The sequence below is a fragment of the Sus scrofa genome, chromosome 2 (genome assembly GCF_054392235.1).
Source record: "Sus scrofa isolate SSC_HxYL_T2T_F1_AM1 chromosome 2, Sscrofa_HxYL_maternal_Yorkshire_Landrace_v2.0, whole genome shotgun sequence".
Taxonomy (NCBI): Eukaryota; Metazoa; Chordata; class Mammalia; order Artiodactyla; family Suidae; genus Sus; species Sus scrofa.
The window spans coordinates 24760473-24781072 of record NC_139384.1 but is presented as its reverse complement, the minus strand read 5'-3'; the positions used below and the strand labels follow the sequence as shown (position 1 = coordinate 24781072).

Below are 20600 nucleotides of genomic sequence, written 5' to 3'. Positions count from 1 at the left end.
TTGGAATGTGGAACTAGGGCTGAAAAGTATGGAGATCTACTAATTGCCATTCAGAAGCCTTACTGATATACAGACATAATAAACATAGGGATTCCCATAATGGATGGGTTTCCGTTGTGATATCCTAGGACTGAGCCAGGTGGATATTCTGCCAAGTTCTCAGGGTTAGATACATTAATCAGAATGGACTCTGCTGCCCCACAGAGACTAACCCCTTTCCTTCAAAACACATTGAATCTTCTCTTTGATCCACATAAAAATCCATACATTAACTACTACCGCCAACCAGATAAAGACAGAATTGATGCCATTTGGATGAATTCAAATTCAGCAATTCAGCACCAAATGTATAATAAAGTGTAGCATTAATAACCTGGAAAGCAAAATTAAATTACTGGACCAAATATTGAAAGAGACATCTTCATGGTCCAGAGTTTTGTAGAGCTTTGCTTTCGGTATTTCGCCTGGGAGATAGCTGAATATCTCCTTTACTGTGCATTAACAATTTAGAAAGTGGAAGGATTTTCCAATACCATGTACTTTCATTAAAATGGCTTCATTGTTTTGTTTGTCTTGTAGCAAACTTTTTTTTTTTCTTTTTTCTTTGTCATGGGCAAAAGCAAAGAAGAATTGTAGTTTTCTCACAGATGCTAAACACTTGTTATACAATGTAATTATATAATTTGTTGTGCAATTTGTGTATTTTCTCAAATAATGTTAAGAGAGGTTGACATCTCAGAAGTATTGTTGGCAGTACTTAAAGAAACAAAATGACAGCAATGGGTATGTGTTAGAAGAATGTTTCATTTAGCCTCTAAGTTTGTATCTTAACTGACAGGGCACTATCGTAATTCTAGGATATTTCTTTTTTCTCTCCTAGAGTCGGATGTATCTTATTTTATATCCTGGAAAAAAAATGGCATTACAGCTGGTTTCTATCTAATAGAGAGTTTGTAGGAGTTCATATTTCTCCTTGTGGCAGAAGAGAAAGAATAGAAGGTATGATTTTTTAAGGCAACTGTTTAGACTCATTTTTATCTTAAGTAGCTTTTGTATAGAAATCACATTCTAATCAAATATAAGAATATGTATATTGTTTGGGGGGAGATGTTTTTATAAGAGATCTGACTCTGAAAATGTATTTTCTAAGTAATAGACAAATGGCTTCCTAGAAGACTATGACCCCTCACTCAGACATTCGCTTTATCTGTGATATTTAATGATATAATTATCTTCAATATTATTAAAATTAGTAACTTGAGACACCAAACAAACCATTTAACATTATTTAAAAATTACGTTGCTTCAAAGTGCCACATTATTCATAAGATGAATATTCTTTACTCATCTGACTCTTCTACTTAACCTTGAAGATTATTCCAAAAGGATAAGATACTCAGGTTTTTTTTTTTTTTTTTTTCACCTTTATCAGTATTTACCTTGGAAATGTTGGATACTTTGGGTCATCCATTTAATTTTTTTTTTCATATTTCAGGAAATCCTGTTATAGAAGTGTCTTATTCCTTTTTGTTCTCCTATGTAAATAACCCTCCCAATGTCAAGTTATTTTCCAACAGATCTATATTCAGAGTTTCATAGTATGCAGACCTCCAATGATATCCTGACGTTTTATTATAAGACCTTTGATTATAAGACCTAAAAGCAATCATGAACTAGCAACGTTTTCTTCCTCAAAAAAAAAAGAATCAACCAATGTTCTGATCATTGACCAATGATCCAAAACTCTAATGACCTATTTCCATTTCTGGAAAAGATGACGTTTGACTCCAGAATATTCAGGATATGAGGGACAATGATTAAAGCTATATCAAGGTCTATGACTATAAATTACACCAAATTCTATTTTGCCACCACAATGCTTGGACACATTCCTAAGAATTTTGGAGATCGAGGTAATAGCCAAGTATGAAACAGCAAGATTCCTACGTAGGAAAAAAACATCAGAGAAGCTTCTTTCTAAAGCACTTTTGATGTTTTCCTACAGTAAACTGCATATCTTTAGTAGGAAGTATAAATATATATACCACAGTTATCATTAGGTTACTTTAACTCAGTTAATTGCAAATGGCATATTTTTTGATATATATGAGTATTTAAGAATACTGCCACTTGGTTGCCTTAGGATAAAATAAAAAGCCATGGGCACAGAAGTGTGTTTCACTACAAGGGCAGACCAGATGTTTAAAGAGTCACATGGGCTTTCTGCTGTGGAAGGAAGTGCACTTTGTGTGATGGACTCTAACACATCAGTGCAGCTACCAGAGTAAGGCACTCAAAGCCATGTACACGAGGCAGAGCAAATACAGACACTGCTCATCATACACATCTGGAATTCAGCTGTGTCCTATAAATAGTACATTTATGGCACTCTACCCTTCACCCCCAAAACCTGCAGTGATGACCTCTTGTCAAAGGTATTTCTAAATTTACTGTAAAAGTCAAGTTTGGCTTGCAACCAAGCTTCCATCAATATATGTACATTATTTTTTTCTCAAATGTATTCATTTGGGCAGCTATAATCTCTTGAGGGGCTGAACTGTATGCTTGACTTTCTTATTTAAATGTTTGGTTCAAGTTTAGCTTTCATTCTATTTACTAAAATTTATCTAACTGCTCAGCCACCCTTCACAGTAAAGAGGAATTGTGTGCTGGGATTAACTCCTTAACAATTATAAGCACACATAAAGAAGGTTTATAATCAGCAAAGACAGAGCTCAGAGAGCGCAAACCAAGGAGAGAAGGCAGGATTCTTTTCCTTCTTGATTTATACTATTCTTATTTGTATTAGCACTTGATATTCCTTGGTGAGTTGTTTGGTTTCTAAGCTGATCTGCAGCTTAGAAATATATTAAGTACATACAATACTGAATAGCTTGGCAAATGACAGCCAACACATGTTTTCCCTTTTCTTGGGTCTTCTCCACCGTAAAAGCAAATGTGAATTATGTTCCTAACAAAGAGAGGTAGGAAATGGTGGAGGGAAAAAAAAAAAAAAAAACAATAGAATTAGTAATCAAAAAATAGAGGCAAGATCTTTGTGTGGTCTCAATCATGTGCTATCTCTTCCTCCCAGCTCTCTGACCTATTTTGCCAGCAATGATTGGTTTTTCAAACCTGGAGATCATGAAACCCTGGTGTGAGGTCCAGCCTGGAGTGTCATGTGTGAGTATCCAAGCTGCTCATTCATTAGCAGCTGAAGTTTTCTCTACATTGGCCCACTCTTGTCTCACCAATGAGGTGGCAGGTTTCAAAGGCCAGTAATAAGAAACAGTAATTTTGTAGTCATTTTGTAAACAGTTTCACAACACTTCACACAGATAAAGACAGAAGTCAGACACATTAAAATGTCAGGAGAGTGTGGAAGTGCCAATAACCAGACAGTTCCTTTTTAACTTGGAAGCTAGTATTCATTCTCATACCAAAAACATCTCCAGTTTTTGAAGTACCTTTAGTGAATTACCAATATAATTCTACCTCTTGGTGAGCACCCATCTGTCACAGCAAATCCATACTCACACTTCTGTAAAGCTCTACAATCTGCATTTGGAAGAAGACAGTCAGCTATTCCAAAGAAACCATGAGGAGGTTTCGATAATAACAGTAATCTGATATTTTGAAACCCTAGGCCAATTTTCAGCCTTCTACCCTACAGTAAAATTAGAGCTGGCCCCTGGTAATAAACTGATCTTTCTTTGACCATATTTCATATAGATAACGACTGATTCAAGCACAGAAACTAGGCCTCGTTAATTGTGTGTCCACAACCCTAACATCAGTGTTTAACACGGCATAGGTCTTTAATTATGGTTGAATTGAACTGCGTTTGCTAACCCTCAGCACCAAACATGATTTTTCAACTTGGATAATTTAGAACACCTTTGCATTCTGTAGTTGCACTTCATCTAGACAGCAAAACTTTATTTAGGAGACAGAGAATAAATTATACTGAAGCTTTCTATCAAGTGGAATTGAATTTGCTTCACAAAATCATTATTTTTTAATCTGAGAATTCCACAAAGAGTGACCCTAATGAGAAGGAAAGAACACCACAGCATCTTTGAATATAGATCGGAAACTCAAATCAGCTAATGAAATAGGACCCTGTAGAGATTGGTGCTGTGACTCAAGAATACCATAGTATTATTACCTTTCTTAGAAAGTAAGAATCTAATTACCTTCAAGTTTCTCACATTTGAGCCATACTACAAATGAGTTGTGTACAGGTACAGAAAAACCAACAATATTTTATTTATAATCTTATTTTTAGCTTTTGAACTACAAATTCTGGTTCTAGATTTGTTTAAAAGATCATGGGTTTTATAGATGCTCATATGGAAATTAATCTGTTGTTTGCTTACTTTTTTTTTTTTTTTTTCTTTTCCATTGAATGGTCCTCCTCATAAATACAGAACAGGTCATTACATGAAAAATATAAGATCTTGCATTTTTTTTTCCTTGTTCTCTCTTAAAAATCTATTTGTAGTATTGCATTCCCCATTGGACTATGTCATAAGGGCATGAGGGGGAGAAAGAAAAGAGGTTGGGGGGGGGGAGACAAAATAGACTGGATCTCACCACTAGAATTCACCATAAAAATTTCAAAGTGTAACAGAATTCTTACAAAATTTCCTAGACCAGTTCTTTAGGGAATTGAGATCTCCTATGAAAAATATGGCAATCAGGGAAGGGACGAGATGTGGGAAAATAGTAAATAAGTGCAGCAAAAACAGGTTCTGAGGAATACACATAATTTTGTCTGCTTTAGATCACAATAGAATTTTTAATAAATAAATTTCTTTTTGTTTTTTTTTTGTAAAGACACTTTTTTGAAACAGTAGATTTAGCCCAGTCATTTGTGTCATTTTTAATAAACTGTCCTTTTTTTTTTTTTTGAGTGTTTTTCGTAACTGTAAATGTTTTAGATTTGAGTCTCTTGTACATTGTCTTTCGAGTTCATTCGGATCAATAACGGTTCATGCACTGAACTGTGTATTGAATTTATTGTATTAACTGTCGTTGTGTGGTTGAAGGGAGATTTGTAAGAGTTATAGTGATTTAGGTGCTCATGCTCGATAGCAGGCATGGGCAGGTGGCTTTCCATGGGTGTGTCTCCTGTAATCTCATCATCCACATTAATGATTTCAACAGTCCTTGTCGGGGCGTGATGGTTTTGCCGATGGTGCTGCTTTCTCATCTTGTAGAAAATGACGAGCATCACTGCGGCCATGAGTGTGATGGCCACAAAACAGCCAATGATGATTTTGGTAGTCTTCATGACCTCATCAATTCCTGGGATGCCACTGTTTATGTCAGTCACAGGGATGGTGAATGTTTTTTCTGTTGACCTTGTGCTCTGTGGCGTGAGAGAGGTGGTCACGTTGGTGGTCTCCCAGTCAATTACTGGAGTGGGACCCACATTGTTATCCGTGGTCCGAGCCTCATCCTGAGAAGGTTCCATAGTCTCTACTGTGACGGTTGAAAAGTAAGAGAAGGGAGTAGTGGTTGCTGCAGTAACATTCAGAGTGGCTGAAGCGGTGGTATTTCCAACAGAATTACTCACCATACATGTGTACATGCCTGTATCTTGCACGGTTACATTCGTGAAGTTTAACGTACCATCGCTGAGCACAGCTATCCGCACTTTGTACGCCCCATGGGTCATGACCGTTCCATTTGGAGTGATCCAAGATACAGAGGTCAGGGACGTGGAGGCGCGACATTTCAGCTCAGCTGCCATGCCTTCAGTGACATTGAGGTCTGCTGGAGGCTCCACAATCACAGGAGCATAGCAGGTAAAGTAATTCTGGTCAAGCTCCCCAATGTACCTCCCTTTCAAATTGGGAGGAGTGTTACACCGGGCACAGCAAGCTGTGTTGGAGGGGGCCATGTCTTTTATCCACCAGCTGAGCCACAGTATGTCGCAGTTACAGTTCCAGGGGTTGTGATGTAAGTGTATCCGCTCTAGATGATGCAAGGGTGTGAAGAGGTCATGAGGCAGTAACGTTAGATTGTTGTGTGCCAGGTTGATCTCCACCAGTGACTGAAGGTTATCAAAGGCATTCCGTTCAATCACTTGAATCTGGGACTGGATCATCCACAGTTTTTGAAGGTGCATCAGCCCCTGGAAAGAGCCAGGCCTGATAGCACTCAGATGATTCCCAGAAAGATCCAGTTCATCCAGCTTTACGAGCGGCGTGAGGTTAGGGATTTCTCGGAGGTTGCACATGGCAAGGTTCAAATACCTCAAGTTGGACAGACCTTCAAAGGCACCTTCTGAGATGTATGAAAGCCTTTTCAACTCCCCTAAGTCTAGCCGGCGCAGAGAAGGGATTCTGTTAAAAGCATAAGAAGGGATGCTTTCAATGGGGTTGTTTCGCAACCAGAGCTCCTTCAGTTTAGACAAATATACAAAAGCTCCATTGGGGATAGTAGTAAGACGATTGTCAAAGAGTTCCAGGGTGTTGAGGTTTGCCAGACCATTGAAGGCCCCAATTTCAATTGTTCTGATGTGATTCCTACTCAACTGTAGGATTTCCAGGTGCCTCAAGTGTTTGAAGCTGTTCACTTTGATGATCTGGATTTGGTTCTCATGGAGGTTCAGCAGCCGAGTGTTGGTGGAGATGCCGTCTGGAACCTCCCGTAGGTTTTTCCGAACACAAATCACCTTACTGAACTGGTTGCTGCAGGAACAGACGGAAGGGCAGGTTTGAGCCCGCACCAGACCAGCCACCACAAGAAGTTGAAGAGCCAGCAGCACCACAAGCAGGGGGTCAAATAAGGCCCTGTTAAACCTAGGACCTATCATTATCTGCTGTGGATGTAAGGTCATCTTGTTCAACATTCATAATTTATCTGGTGTTGGTCCTTCTGGAGTTCAAATAATCTGCAATATAATCAGAGCAAAAAAAAAAAAAAGGTATTAGATCTCCTTCAAATGTCTTTCTAGAGTCACTGGCACTGGGACATTATATCAGCTCAAGCCATCATTTCTCAGACCAAGAAAACAACAAATCTAATGTCTTTTATTGAATGACGTGGCTCGCATGTACCAAGACGTGTTTCTGTACTTTGAGTTGGCTGCCAGCCACAGCCCACATTCTATGAGGAGTGCAATCACAGAGAAATGGAAGAGTGGGGTAGAGAGGCTTACTGTAGTGTTCACCAACCGTGTGTGACCTGAACACGTGAGGACAGACGAGATGTACTCCATCATTAGGTTCAATGTCCAGACCCGACTGGGAAAGGTCAGAAAATAAAATTAGGCGGCTCTACTCAATAAACTAAAAACTCTCTTGTAAAATTATTAAATGCTGACATTTTATTGAGGGTTATTCTATATGGTAGGCCCCACAGGCTACAGACCACAAACCATCCCATCCAAGAAGGGCTACATTGCTTGCAGGGCCCAATGCAAAATGAAAATGGAAGATGCCTTGTTAAAAATTATTAAGGACTTCAAATCAGTTCCAACTGAGCATTAAGCCAAGCACAGGGCCCATCAGAATGTGGGGCCCTTTGTAATTGGAAAGGCTGTATGCCCTGTTCCTTTCTCATCCCTGTAGCTCTCCGCGGAGGAAGGAACTATGATAGCCTCTTCAAGATGAAGAAATTTAATTGTAGGGGAAGTAACATGCATGAAGTCACATGGTTAGTTCAGAACCAGGGCTCAGATGTTCATCTCCCTGGACCAGGAGCAAATGATCTCAAACACTCCATGAAAAAGTCTCTGGGAGTTCCCGTCGTGGCGCAGTGGTTAACGAATCCGACTAGGAACCATGAGGTTGCAGGTTCGGTCCCTGCCCTTGCTCAGTGGGTTAACGATCCGGCGTTGCCGTGAGCTGTGGTGTAGGTTGCAGACGAGGCTCGGATCATGCGTTGCTGTGGCTCTGGCGTAGGCCAGTGGCTACAGCTCTGATTCAACCCCTAGCCTGGGAACCTCCATATGCCGCGGGAGCGGCCCAAGAAAATAGCAAAAAGACAAAAAAAAAAAAAAAAAAAAAAAAAAAAGCCTCTGCAAGAATGATAGCAAAGGCAAAATATTTTTCACAGTTAATTGTTAAAATACCTTTCCTTTAGGGGTGACCTCAGCTGTAAACACTGGCAAGTTAACATAGGGTACCTGTGAAAATACACTGAAATAGCGACATGCACAAATATACATTAATTTCTTGAGATTTTCATATATAAAAACTCATGGCCAACTGCTATGCATAGGTAGACATACCACAAATTAAATCATGACTCATGAAATACAATGTTTTTTACAGAAAATATCTTCATATAACACAATTATTATATGTATTATGTCCCTACTTTTAAATAGATACCTGAGAAGGGAAATAAAACCACTCAGTTTCTGCATCTCTTCCAGAACAAAGAGGAATTCAAAAGAAGCTTGTGTAACCTAGTATATCCCCCACTTAACTGGCTTATCATGCATTGGGTACTTGTGTAATGACCTCCCCTAAATTTCTCATCTCGTGCCTCTTCTATGAATCTCTTGGGAAGGAAAAAGGGGTGGGGTGAAGGATCACCCTGTCTAATTCAAAAAGGCACTGAGGAAGTAATTTATTTTAGTATTTATTATGTGTCACCTTGGACAAGTATCCTCTCTATGGCTCAACCTCATTTGCAAGATGAGAATGATAATATTACATAACCCTGGTATTGCTGTGAAAATAAAACATGTTAATATTCATAAAGGAGCTTAGAATGACGCCTTACATATTGAAAGAACTCAGTAATGTTGGATGGTAGTAGTAGTAGTGTTAGTATTACTTCTACTATTCTTATTTCCCTTAACCAGACATTTTGCTAAGTACTGGGCATACAAATATGAAAATATAATTCTTATCCTTGAGGAAATTATAATTCAAAAGATGAGACAGATAGGCAAACAGATGAAGCTTAATAATAAAAGTCCATTGCTATGAGACAAGCAACATTGGCACAAGGGCAATGAAGTGAAAGCCACTCAATCTGTGCTGGAAAATCAGAGGATTTTCAAAGAGGAGGGTCATTTGATTTTGTAGAAGTTGATAAAGGTAAGAAGAGCAGAGGGCCCAGCCTGAGCCAAGACAAGGACACATGAAGGATGTTAGTACAAACAAGGAACCATAAAAAGTTTCCAAGAGGATTGAAGGTGGGGGAGGAGATTGGGAAAGAAGCTGGGGTGAGATCTGCTCCAGACTGAAGAGTCAGTGATATCACACTTAAGAGTCCCTGTTTTATCCTGCAGGGGACACGTTCTGCTTATAGAAAGAAATGCTATCATCAGCTTTGTTATTATGAATGATAATGTTAGACTAATATGGGAGACAGAAGAGCTTTGGAAGAAACCAGCAGCAAGGAGAAAAATTAGGAGGCTCTTCCAGTTACTCTAAGTGAGCCTTTGGGAGAATTCAATGCCAAGGAGATGTGGGCTTTCTTGACCATCACTACCATGCCCACCATCCAAGGTCTTGAGGAGGAAAGGGCTGTCTCCTACTTGGGATATAACCCTTCCACGAGTGGTGAGGTTCTCAATGTAAGTAAACATTTGTAAATAACTACGTTTTCTCAGAGTACACAAGACATAGAAGAGGCTCTTTCCCAAGATGCTTTACTCAGTAAAGGCACCTGTCATTAGAAACCCTTAAACACATACCCACATTCAAGGAACTGCAGAAAGGGACCTGAGTCTCAAGAAGGTGAGGTTTAAAGTCATAGATGCTTTCTGGCTTCAGAGTCTGTGTGGGTGTCCTTCCCTCCAGCAGCAAGAAAACTTGACTGGTAGGTTCTGAGTTGCTACTCTTTCTTCCAGCCTCCAAGGGAAACCAATCTGCTTCCTTCCTCAAAGCTCTTGCAGCTCTGGGTTGACTTTTCACACCATCCAGTACTATGAACGTTTATCCCTGGGTCTGTTTCCTACACTAACCTGTAAACTCCCTGAGGACAGAGGCTGTGTCTCACGGTCTCCTTTGAGCCTACAGACAACACACTACATGCATGCTGTAGGCACTAAATAAAATGACCATTGAAAATGTGCAAAATAGTTCATAACTAATTCCAGTAGTTTTCCTATGCAGAAAGTTGTGTACCAATGTATTACTCATACCTTTTGATTTTCTAAATTTTATGATGTTTTAATATCAAAGCTTTGCTGATCCTAGAGACCGTCCCTCCCTCCAAGGGCTAGCCAGTTCCTAGAGATAGCAAAGGACTGGCCCACAAGCAGGCCTTTCATATTCAAATCAACCAATCTGAAGCATGTACATCAACCACTTCAGGTTCTTATGGGACTTTTACACTTGGGCTCCCACCCCTCTGACCTTATCATCCCAAGGCTAAATACCAGGACAGCCCCTATGTCCTAGACCTCACTGAAATTATTCACGCCACAATGGTGTTCTTGGCAGGCTTCTCACCCTGAGTTAGATCAGGAGTTATCTTTCATTGTAAATTTAAACATGACCTGAAAAAACTCCTGTAGATTTCCATTTTAAATAGAATTGCTATTTAAATTGCCAGTAATCATGACCAGTGAAAAGTTTCCATTCATGTGATTTGGCCTTTTCTTTCATATTCTCCCCTTTCCCCAACTCACACTTCTAAAGATAATTGGGAACTTAATGACGGGTGAAAAAAAGGAAAAGAAAAGAAAAAAGAATAGTACATAAATATGTGAACTGCTTGATGTTTTTAGGATTGAGGTCCTAGTATGCTGCTTCTCCCTCTCTTCCCACCTCCCAACCCATGACTCTTTCTAGAATCCTAGGATCTCTGGCAACACAGGTCAAAATAACTGGTTGACTGGAAATAGCACAAAAGTGAAAAAGATAATCCCTTACTCTGACATTTGCTAACTTTTTCCCTTTAAAATATGAAATACGAAAGGCAGCCACATCCAGTGGTCAAGAGAGAAGGTGGTCCAGAGTGAAAACTTCCTAAACTTATACATCTGTGTGAACGTCTATGACCCTACAATTGGGAAAGTTACTTCTCTCTATAATTCCCTTTCCTCCTCTATAGAAGGGAAACAACATTGTTGTCTACTCAGATGGTTTTGTTAGCACTGATATATATATATATATGTATATATATATGACACCATATATATATTGTAGTTGGCATTGACCCTGTATATATACAGGCTCATAATAGTAATGTATGATAAATATTGAATACATATTAAAAATAAACTGATGAGAGCAACTTCCTCTTCTGTAAGATAGGAATAACACCTGATGCCTCTTATTCAAAGTTGTGGTGAGGATTAATTGGAATGGTCAGAAACATACTATCAGTAGAACACGTACAAATATGATATGTTGCTCTTAATGTTAGATTATACGTGTCTCCCTTTTTCAATCCCTGAGTTGTTTTTATTTTCTACTTCTTGCTTACTTCAAGGTCTTTTTGCCATTGTAATTAATGAGAATTCCCATATATCAGTCATAAGTAACAATTTATGAATTATAGCTGGTTCAAAGCTAATTTATAACCTGCAGCAAATAATGCTTAGTACATGTCCTGAATCAAATAAACCGCTATCAACAAAAAGTTTTCTATTTTCAAATCTAAATTATGTTATTTTACATCAAAAGCCATGTTTCAACATATCTTTTCAGAAGATGTTTTTATCATATCTAAAGGAAATCAGTTTAAAGGTACCCACTATCCATTACGATGTCATCTCACAGCATTTATTTACAAATGGATCGGTGTGGGTTTTGAATTAAACTATAATACTTTTAGCTTCATCCTAGAGGATATCCTGACTTTGCCAAGAGACCTTTCTTCTTTTCTCATCCCAGAGGATGTCCTGACTTTGCCAAGAGACCTTTCTTCTTTTCTCACCCATGCTTCAGCGCACCGAGAGACACAGAAGCAACAGCAGGAGGGAGAGTAACTAATGGGAGAGCTTTATTTAGCACAGTATCATTGCTATGTCAGCATAGACGATTGTCTAGACATTGGAACTAGTTTGGAAGTGAGGTTGGAGAAGGATCAATTCAGTTAACCACAATCACCCCTCCCATCTCAACAGACCACACACTCCCATGCCTATGTATTTTCAACAAACCTTTCTAAATAATGAAAACATTATCACAGCCATTAACCCCACACTCAGAATGGACACTGAGCCCTCCAGATGGTACCTTACCACCAACATCAACTTGACCTTGTTCTCCAGGGTCTCTATTAACTTCTCTATCCTCTCATGGAACTCTCCGGCCAAAGCAAACAGTTTCACTGTCTTTGCAGTAACTTGCCCAAATATTGATCAACTCTTCCATGGAAAGCATTAACAGATGTCTATGCTGTAAGATTCTTTGAATCTTCTGCCTTCCCTTGCTGTTTCCTCCAATCCTGATTACTGAGTCCTAAGTCTTACCTGATCCTAATTGAATTTCCAGTTGAAATACCTCCTAAAAATCAAACATTCAATTCTTATAATTGAATGTTAATCTTCACCACTCTACTCACAGACACTCCCCAACTTTTGTGGGGTAGCGCTTCCCCTTAGTAAGGAACTCAGCTCTGTCTTCTCAACAATTTGTGTTAGTGACATTTTTGGAATGGATTTTTTTTTTGTAAGACTAAAGATGGGTTATTCACTTAAAATAGGTTTGAATCTTGGAGTTCCCATTGTGGTGCACCAGAAACAAATATGACTAGGAACCATGAGGTTTCGGGTTCCATCCCTGGCCTCGTTCAGTGGGTTAAAGATCCGGTGTTGCTGTGAGCTATGGTGTAGGTCGCAGATGTGGCTCGGGTCCTGTGTTGCTGTGGCTCTGGCGTAGGCAACATCTCTGATTAGACCCCTAGCCTGGGAACCTCCATGCCCGACATAAGACAAAAAAAAAAAAAAGGTTTGAATCTCAACCTCTCTCATCTGTCTCCCTCCCTCCCCTCTTCTCTCCACATTTATTGCCTACCCAACATCCTATTCCATTACTCTTTCTCTACCAAATTGTATTCAGGAAGATTCATCCCCATCCTAAACAAAACAAAACAAAACAAAAAACCCAAAAAACCCCACAAAACTATATTATCTGCTTTGGGAGGTTTTGTTTTTGTTTTTGTTTTTTGTTTTTGTTTTTTGTTTTTTGTTTTTTTTTTTTAGGGCCGTACCCACCCATATAGAAGTTCCCAGGCTAGGGGTTGACTCAGAGCAGCAGCTACTGGTCTGTGTCACAGCCATAGCATCACAGGATCTGAGCCACATCTGCAAACTATACCACAGCTCAGGGCAATGCTGGATTCTTAATCCACTGAGCAAGGCCAGGAATCAAAACTGCATCCTTATGGATACTAGTCAGGCTCTTTACCACTGAGCCACAATGGGAACTTCCAGAGGCTGACCTAGTCTTGGTGGGTTAACAGAATCCGGCTTAAGCTAGAACCAAGAACACTTCTTCTGTACAGGACCAGATAGTAAATAGCTTAGGCTTCATAGGCCTATGGTCTCCTGCTGTAACTCCTCTACTCTCTGTAGCTTGCAAGTAGCCATAGACAAAAGGTAAATGAGTGTGCTTGATGTGTTCCAGATACACTACTTATGGGCATCAATTTGAATTTTCGTGCGTCTCAAAATAATCTTAAAATTTGTTTTCAACTACTTAAAAATTCCCATTCTTAGTTCACAGGGCATCAAAACAGATGGTGGGCTAACTTTTGGATTCTACTTTTCTGAGTTTCTCTCCAAAGAAACATTGGCTGTACCATGCCCATTGCCAGAAACTGGTCAGGTCTGGACATGTGACACAATTTGGCCAGTGAGAGGCGAGGAGAGGTCAGCTGAGGGGGCTTGGGGAAGTTTTTTTCCTCCCACTAATATGAGGAAAGACACAAGGATGGGAGTAATTCTTCCCTGTGTTTCTGGGTATTGTTGTGAGTATTAGATACCAAGAGTTGCTGCAGCCATCTTGTGGCCAAGAGAGGAGGCAGCCTGAGGACAAAGTTGAGGTGCTAAGGAAGGAAAAATGGAAAGAGGGGAACAATTTGCATTCTTGATACTGTGATAAGCAGCTAGATCAATGAATCCCATAATTATTTTCTGTGTTTGATTATTATGTACAATATGCATTTCCTTACAGTATAAATAGTTCATTGTTTTTCTGGTTACTTACAGCCACACCTATCCTGATCATTTCATATTCATTCTCCTCTTTCTCTCTCCCTATCTTCTACTTCCCAAAACCAATAACAAGTACAAGACAATTAAGACAGAAAAGTTCTATTTCTTATACCTTTATAAATCTGAGACCTACCCAAGAGAACAAAGTAAGCTGAGGTAACATGATTTGCTTATGAGAAAGGAGGAGAGGCCCGTCGCCACCTCGGTAAGAAGACTCTATTGAAGTCATTTCTCTGGATGGCTCTTTAAATTTTAAAGACTGTTAGAATGCACAGGAAAGGAAAAAAATAGCAAATTAAATAATACCATTATCAGAGGGAGCTCACCCCTCCAAATCAAATTTATTTCACAAATATTTCCTAATATAATTCATTTTTTTCCCATTTGAAAGCCAGTGTTGCAAATCTGTTCAGCTTTCCACCCTTTGTGCAGGAATGTTTTTCTACAGATTTTCAGAGAAAGAAATTTTTTGTAAATATGCCCAGGGCTGACCCTCAAGGCAAATGTAATGGAAATGATACCATGTTTAAATGGCTATAACCCAGGGATTCAACCTGTCAAGTCAACAGGAGGCTCTTTGGCTATATACACTGACCTTGCAATGCTTCTTGAAAATGATGGAATTTTTCAAAATTGAGGTTTAAGGAAAAAAAAAAAAAAACAACTCAGGTCTGCATTTTCACTTTTCTAGAAGAGTTATCTAACTAATAATAAAAGAATATATATGGCTAGTGTTTAGAGATGACAAGATAGCAATATCATTAGAGAAGAAAAAGAAGTGAGCAGAGAGAAATATGTATCAAAAAAAGAAAAGTGAGAAAAAACAGAAGGAACAATGTGGCCAACATGTTGTTATATTCTGGAGAGTATAATAAGGGGTGTAAGAGAGTTAAAGTGAACTTTACAATCTTATCAGAGCTGTAATACAAACACATAGACACCTATAAAGAATAAAAAGTGCACATATATGTATCTAGATACTAATATAATACAATGTTTTCAATATTTACATGCCATAAAGCATTGTCAGAAATCACAGATAATCAGGGAAAGTTTTAAGAAGAGGGTTTGGGGTTTTATTTAGCTCTTTAAGGGGATATAAACTTGTATTGAGGCAAGGTGCTGGGGGAGGAGGTAAGAGATGACTTGTAAAAGCAGAGGGGTAGGAGCATGAAATAAAAGAAAAAAAGGCTTATATTACAGAATTTAGATAATTAAGTTGGCCCAACTGAGGTCCACTGCATGCCTGGTAGAAGAGTTTTTCTTCAGTAAAGAAACTTAGGAAGAAATTCTAGGATCTTAAGCACGAAAGGGCATTGGTGAGAATATTATTTTAGGAGGGCCCTGCCCTTGTGCGTAAAAGAAAACAGAGAGAGGAGTGGTTGATGGAAAAGTCAGATGACTTCAATAATTGGCATTCCTAGCATTACTTTAGAATTAAATGGAACTGATCTTCAATCTGATTATCTGACTGCCGAGATGTGTATAACTTCAAATTAATCAGCCTTAGTTGAAATCCTGAAGAGCATGAAATACCAATGTTGGCAAAATTAGCTTCCGTATATGGTCACATTAAAAAAAAAAATACCAGGTTACACAGAGAGGAAGCAGGGTATCGCTTTGGAAACGCTGATGCACAAGTAAGGGAAGATGCTTCTTTGATCTTTAATGATGCTCATGATGCTCATGTCCACACTGTAAATTATGCACAAAGGACTACTCAACATGCATTCAGTTTTGGTTCCTTGATGACATACTGTACTTTCCAACTTGAAACAATGCTGAAGCATAGAGACACCCAATCTATATTAGCAAAACATAGCAGAACAAAAACCAGATTTAGAGTGAAATGAGGTAGGTTAGAGGGTTGGCTGCATATTACTAACCAATCTTTGCTAAACTGGCCTTCTCTAAACTGCACCTTACTAAGTGGGAGGGATGATAACATTAACAGATTTGGAGGGGGTTACATGAATTGAATAGCATAACACATACTGAAAGAAAATTTCTGAACCTGCCCCTGCACCTTCATAAATGCCATGCCCACACGTCCAATTGCTCAAGGAAAAATAATATAAAGATCTTCCTTGATTTCTTATTATTTACACTCAGCACAACCTATTCATCTGACTTTACTTGTAAAATATAACTGGATCTATTTTTCCTCGTTGTCCTTTTCTAGACCAAATCATCTTTATTTCTAACTTGAAACACTGAAATACCCTCTTCCCAGTCTCTCTCCTTTTGCAAATGCCTTACCACAATCAACTCTTCATACAGCATTTAGAACAAAGTTTAACAAAATATTTGGGTCATTCTTCAGTTGAAAATGCTCCTATTAACTTCCTACCCTTTTAGAGGAAAACGTAAACAGTTTTGGCCTCCAGTACATACATGATTCTCTGATGCTTACCTAACCTCTCTTTTCTGTCAACTTCTCTTCATTTCCCTTCTCTCTTCAACCATACTGAATTTCCCTCATGACTCAAATGCGCCAAGCCTTCTCCTCCCTCAGGACCTTTGCACTAAGGTTCCCTCTGCCTGTAACACATGTGCTTTGATTTTTCATGGTTGATGTTCCTTGTCACTCAAGACTCTTTTTAAGTTTTACCTTCTCAGAAAATTCTTTCTTGATTACCCAGACGAAATAAGACCCTCCATCGTCATCAGGTTACCATTTTTAATTTTCATCACAGTACTTCTAATTCGACACTTCTCTTCTACCCTTCAACATTTATTTTCTTACTGCCTGCTCCTCTGGGTGGAATGCTAAGTTCCATGGAGATGTATTTATCTGCCCTAGTGATATTCTCCCAGAAAAATACTCATCAAACATTTGCTAAAGACAGGAAAGAACGTGTGTTCAAACGTTCGTAGACAGATAAGGCTATAAACTCACTGAGGACCTGAAGAATGTCACATCTACTAACTGTTACATTTGCTAATTGAGCCTTAGCATCTAATAGAGTCCAACTCACATAGTAGAAATTTCATTAATTTCTGGAATGATCCATGTCTAGGTTTTAGTTATTTTCATAGAAGTCTCCCTACAAAGAAAAGCTAGAGAGAACAAAGCAATATAAAAGTTGTTCCATTGTCTCCTTGCTTTTTTTTTTCTTTTTTTTTTTTTTTAAGGGAAAGTCTTCCCTATTTCTTTCTTTCTCTTTGTCTTTTATTGTCAATAGCAGCCCTGTTTTAAGTTTGGCCAGATAATGCCCTCTGCTGTGTGTGCCTAAAATAACATGATTGCCTTAAAAATTCCAAGTCAATGATGCATTAAGTTGCTTCTATGATTTGCTTCACGTGCCACTTCACGTGGTACTTCAGAATAGGGACGTTTGACTCAGATTTCTGGTGACTCCATTAGGTCAGACCCCTTAGAGCAGAGAACAAGAATTCTTACTGGCAGAAAGTCAAATCCTCTTCAAATCTTTAAACTGGAAGAGACTCTTGATCATCACATTCCCACTTCTAGAACACATTTGAACCATTACTTAGAAAATCATTGGGTGAAAAAGATCTCTTAATTCTTCTGTCACAATTCAAAAGAACAAGATGGATTAGGTAAGGGATTGGGATAGGCAGTGGCAGCTCCAATTTTGTCTTAGCAACAAAGAATCAAATCTACTTCTTAGGAAAGCAGGTGTAGAAGTATAGCCAAAGATTCAGCAAGGCTAAAAATAAAATTAATTTGTTTTCCATACTTGTTTAGCCTCCCTTGATGTAGGAGCGATAAGTATACCTGGTATAAAGCTTTTGGCTATTTATGAATCCTTTTGATCATATTCACTTTTTGAGGTTGATTATTTATGAAGAAATGAAATATAGATGACTACTTGCTTCTCAAATTAAAGGGCGGGATTTGAGGCATTTGGGGATCTGTTTGCATTTTTATGATAGTTGCTCACTGTGTTGGTTTAGTAAAATGAACAGCCAAGGAGAAAAGGTTCAAACCTCAAGCTCCATACATTGCTTGATATTTCAGTCTTCAGGAAATGAAATCAGACTGTTCCAATAATCAAAAATGAGCCTTTCTGTCACAGTGCCTGCATTCTGTTTTGCACTCTTATTTTGAAGTCTGGAGCCCTCTCAAAGCATGAAAACTTCACTTCTTTCCATTTCTTTTTTTTTCCTTTTTTCTCAGATTCAGGGTCCAGCAAATGATTGATACCTGCTATTCCTTACCTCCAAAATCAATCTTTTCTTTATACATTATTCCCAAGGGAGATGTGCAAAGTAACACTTTGCACACTTAGTGTAACAACACACAGGGACCTAAAGAACATAACCTAGCAATAGGTCCCCAGTGCTTACAGAATAAAGCCTAAACTCTTACATCCTCTACCCACTAGATGCCAGCAGCACCCCCACTTGTGACAACCTATATGTCTTCATATATTGCCAAAGGTCCCCTTGAGGGCAAATTTGCCCTCTTCAAAACTGCTGCCTTAGTGTGACATGTAAGACTCTCCACAAAGCTCAGCCATACTGCTTTCCTAGTCTTATCTCCCACTGTTCTCCATAGAACAGTCTAGGCTGCAGTCTGTTTCAGATTCTAAAAATATACTCCCTACTTTTCCTTCTCTAAGCCTTGCTCCTCTTTCTCCCACGATTTTTCTCTCAAAATGGTACCCAACATCAGAGACAATTTTACAATGACCATTTCTACTAGATCTTCCTGGGTTTTACTGGCCACTATCGATCTACCCTTCCCCTAAGGACCTGTAATGCCAAGACAAGAGCATTTATCGAATCTGTGTTTGAATATAAACGTTTGGGAATGCATTTGATCTACTGAATCATATGCTTCTTAAAAACAGGAACCAGACGATGCCTAGGCACTCAGTAAATATTTGCTGAACTGCATTACTGACTGTAGTCCACATTTCAATTCACAGTTAGGAGCCAGGTTGATTAGCTAATTTTATCAAGGTCTATTGATGAGACCCATAGGTAATTCAAAAAAAAAAAAAAAAAGGTACACCACTTAGTATAAATGGTAAAGAAAGGGCTCAATAATAACTCTCTGCCCTCCCATGCACTCCAATAACACTTACAAATAAATGGAGATTGTGAGGAAGTAGATTACCAAAAACCAGCATGTAAATGAGTGACTGAAAACAATAGATTAGGGTAAAAACCTATCCTTGCTAGCAATAAACTCCATCCTAAATACCACATTCAAGTAACTGGTACACAGTGTATACTAAATATCTGTGTATTAAATGTGTGTGTATGAGAGAGAAATGAAATAATGAGGGAGAAACAAAAAGGAAGGAAGGAAGAATTAATAGGCTCAAGGAAAGGTTGGTCAGTGTAGATTACCAACTATTTACACAATTAAGTGAACACCAATGGAATATAGAGACTTTTTAAAAATCAGAGATTCAACTGTGTGCAATATTTATCTGTAAAACTGCCTATAGGTTGGATGCTCTGACTTTTTTTTTTTTTTTTTGGCTACTCCCACAGTATGTGTAAGTTCCCAGGCCAGGGACTAAAACTGCAGCACAACAGCAACCTGAGCAACTGCAGTGACAACCAGGATTCTAATCCACTGCACCACAAGAGACCTCCTGGATACTATGATTTATGGACTCCATTACTGCGAAGATACATGAGCTAATATACAAAGGATTTAGAAAAATGCCTGGTATATAGTCAATACTGTATAAATGTTTGTTGTTTTTATTGTTATTATTTGTCTAATCCTGATGACAGCTGAAATCAAATTTTAGAGAATGATTGATACATCAGACTATTATAATTTCATGCTAAAGCAATTTGAATCATGTAATCACATTTTCTTAGTCTGATTTCTCATCAGCCACCTTATTTAATTATAATTTGCTATGCCATGAATATGCATAGCTTAATCCATGGGTTCTTAAGACATCCATGAATGGATTTCACACCATTTGTACATCTCTTGAAATTATGTGCAAATTTTTGTGTCAATGTGATGGTATATTTTCATAGGAAGATTATTCATTGATTTTTATCGTCACATTCTCAAAAAGATTTATGATTCCAAAAAAGTTTAAGTTTTACATGAAAAGATGTGACAGACTTAAGTATTTGGAGGGTCTGTTACAGTTCTAGCTATAATTTAGCAAATTGGCATTCTGTTCTCCATTCTATATTTCTTATGTGTTTAGTAAGAGTGACAACAATTTTCTCATGACAAGCTACCAGAATCAAACTTTGGAGAGTAAAAAACTAAGAACTAGACTTAGGTCTTGAGTAAATTCATCAAGATAAATGTCCGTTAGGAAAAGTTTTGGAATGAAGTCTTCCTTGGTGATAATGGTCCATGTCACACACATTAAACATTGGTACTCAGGTGAAAATTTGTCACTCTATGTCATTTCTTTAAGGAATTTGTGTCAACATAAGGATCAGAATGCTGCATGATGAAATGGGAATTTCTCTGTTCTAGAACTTTCCTTCATGTTGT

General features: G+C 38.4%; 1 protein-coding gene and 1 long non-coding RNA gene across 34 annotated transcripts in view; one reads left to right on the top strand and one right to left on the bottom strand.

Annotated features, from left to right (window-relative positions):
* Positions 1-20600, top strand: part of LOC110259679 (uncharacterized) — a 51858-nt gene that overhangs the window by 8769 nt on the left and 22489 nt on the right. Inside the window, exons 2-5 of one of the 4 annotated variants that reach the window (XR_002342046.2) lie at positions 881-999; positions 3095-3183; positions 9260-9547; positions 19616-20493. This is a non-coding gene — a long non-coding RNA (uncharacterized LOC110259679). Of the gene's footprint in view, positions 1-880; positions 1000-3094; positions 4452-9259; positions 9548-19615; positions 20494-20600 lie in introns of those variants that run through there. The other 3 variants (XR_014837055.1, XR_002342047.2, XR_002342045.2) reach the window with 3 other exon arrangements.
* LRRC4C (leucine rich repeat containing 4C) overlaps positions 4772-20600 on the bottom strand; it is a 1222625-nt gene continuing 1206796 nt past the window's right edge. For all 30 annotated transcript variants that reach the window (XM_085011418.1, XM_021085261.2, XM_085011406.1 and 27 more), the window contains one exon: positions 4772-6904. In XM_085011418.1, coding sequence (XP_084867544.1) covers positions 4940-6862 — 1923 coding nt within the window. In that variant the 5' untranslated portion in view covers positions 6863-6904 and the 3' untranslated portion in view covers positions 4772-4939. The remainder of the gene's footprint in view (positions 6905-20600) is intronic.